This window comes from Neopelma chrysocephalum, unplaced genomic scaffold (assembly GCF_003984885.1).
Source record: "Neopelma chrysocephalum unplaced genomic scaffold, ASM398488v2 Primary Assembly neopelma1_76906, whole genome shotgun sequence".
Taxonomy (NCBI): domain Eukaryota; kingdom Metazoa; phylum Chordata; class Aves; order Passeriformes; family Pipridae; genus Neopelma; species Neopelma chrysocephalum.
The window spans coordinates 1-2,046 of record NW_020909971.1 but is presented as its reverse complement, the minus strand read 5'-3'; the positions used below and the strand labels follow the sequence as shown (position 1 = coordinate 2,046).

At 66.3% G+C, this 2,046-nt stretch overlaps 1 protein-coding gene across 1 annotated transcript; it reads right to left on the bottom strand.

Moving 5' to 3' along the window:
* Nucleotides 1-111: 111 nt before the first annotated feature.
* On the bottom strand, nucleotides 112-1,720 carry LOC113979371 (class II histocompatibility antigen, B-L beta chain-like; the record flags this gene model as incomplete). The annotated part of the gene is made up of 2 exons (XM_027706784.1): nucleotides 112-472; nucleotides 1,411-1,720. Coding segments are annotated over 2 exons (671 nt in total), but the record flags the coding sequence as incomplete, so codon positions are not given.
* Nucleotides 1,721-2,046: the final 326 nt, after the last annotated feature.

Sequence of the window (2,046 nt, the reverse complement as noted above, 5' to 3'; positions counted from 1 at the left end):
TCCCTCAAACCTCCTGCCAGTCCCTTCCCAGCCCCTGCAGGGATCCCGCTAAAACCCTTTAGGACCCTCCCACTCCCCTCCCATCACCCCCAGCCCCCACCAAACTCCCACCCAGTGGCCCCCAGTGTCCCCCTTTCCCCCCCGGCCCCCCTGGCAGTGTGCCCCCGGGGCTGGGGGGGCCGGGCCGTACCCCAGTGCCGGCTGAGGGGGTGCTCCAGGCTGACGTGCTCCACCTGGCAGCTGTAGGTGACCCCGCGCCGGGGGGGGATTTCCAGCCTCACCAGCACCTGGGAGGTCCAGTCCCCGTTGGGGACCACGTCGGTGGCCACCACGTGCTCCGGCAGCTCCTGCCCATCCTGGAACCACCTCACCTGCACCGGCGCAGGGTAGAAATCCATCACGGAGCAGAGCAGGCGGCCGGGGCCGGGCTGGGAGCTCGACGGCACCAGCGAGATGGACACGCTGGGGGGCACTGGGAGGGACGGGGGAGACACTGGGCTCAGCTGGGGGGCACTGGGAGGGACGGGGGAGACACTGGGCTCAGCTGGGAGGCACTGGGAGGGAGGGGAGAGGGCTTGGAGGACATTGGGAGGGACTGGGATGGCAGTGGGAGGGACTGGGATGGCAGTGGGAGGGACTGGGATGGCAGTGGGAGGGACTGGGATGGCACTGGGAGGGACTGGGAATAGAGTGGGGGAGAAGGGTCTGGGCTGGGGGGGCACTGGGGAGAGAGTTGGGAGATGTGGGAGTGAAGTGAGAACGACTGGGAATGGACTGAGAGGGTCTGGGAATGGATCGAGAGGGTCTGGGAATTACTGGGATGGACTGGGATCGAAATGGGAGGGCCTGGGAATGACTGGTCTGGACTGGGAGTGACTGGTGTGGACTGGGAGTGACTGGTGTGGACTGGGAGTGACTGGTGTGGGCTGGGAGTGACTGGTCTGGACTGGGAGTGACTGGTGTGGACTGGGAATGACTGGGATGTACTGGGAGTGACTGGTGTGTCCTGGGAAGGAAGCGCTCGGGCCTGGGAGGCTGAGTGGTGGTGAGGGAAGTGTTTGCTTTGGGTCTGCCTGGCAACTGGAGCGTCATCAGAGACACGCGCTGCCATTGGCTGAGGGGCGGGAGCTCGGGGGCATCGACGCGTGGAGACGCGGGGGGGCACTGGGAGAGACTGGGATGGACTGGGATGGACTCTGAAAAACTGGAATGGACTGGGAGAGAGTAGGGGGCACTGGACGGACTGGGAGAGACCAGGATGGACTGGGAAGAACTGGGAGGGGGCAAAAGGCCACGGGACGGGCCCAGGGAGGGCTGAGGGGTGTGGGGTGATTCCCAGGGAGGGTTTGAGGGGCTCCAGGGTCATTCCCGGGGCAGGGGCCGAGGGGACCCGCTCTGCCCCACGCTCACCTCTGCGGTTCACTGTGAACGGGGTGGACACCTCGTAGTTGTTCCGGCAGTACGTGTCCACCACAGACCGTGTGTACTCCAGATATTCCTGTCGGCTGTTCAAGTTCTTGGCAACCTTCTCCCCATACGGGGTGTCCCCCACATAGACCCCCACATCGCTGTCGAAGTGCAGGAGCTGCTCCCGGTTGTAGATGTGCCTCTCCATGTACCTCACCTGCTCGGTGCCGTTGATGAAGTGACACTCGTCCTTTAACATCAGCTGGAAGACCCCTGTGTGTGCAGGACACGGGTCAGGGGGTGCCCTGACCCCCCCCCATCATCCCCCAGCCCCCCACACCACGCTGGCAGCTCAGGGGGACACCCCGGACCCCCCTTTCCCACCCCCCTCTGCCCCACGGACGCCCCAGCACCGGCTCTTGGCTGGGGGGGAACCCCCCCATCAGCCCCCCGGGGATGGACAGGGGGGTTGGGGACCCCCCCAATGCCGATCCCACCCCCCCAGAGCCCCAGGGAACCGCTCCGGGGCTCCAGGGACACCCAGGGACCCCCATGGCACCCCTGTGCCTGCTCTCCCACACCCCCTTGCCCCCCTCTCCCACCCCTTTCCCACCGGCCCCACAATCCCCAGACCCCCCC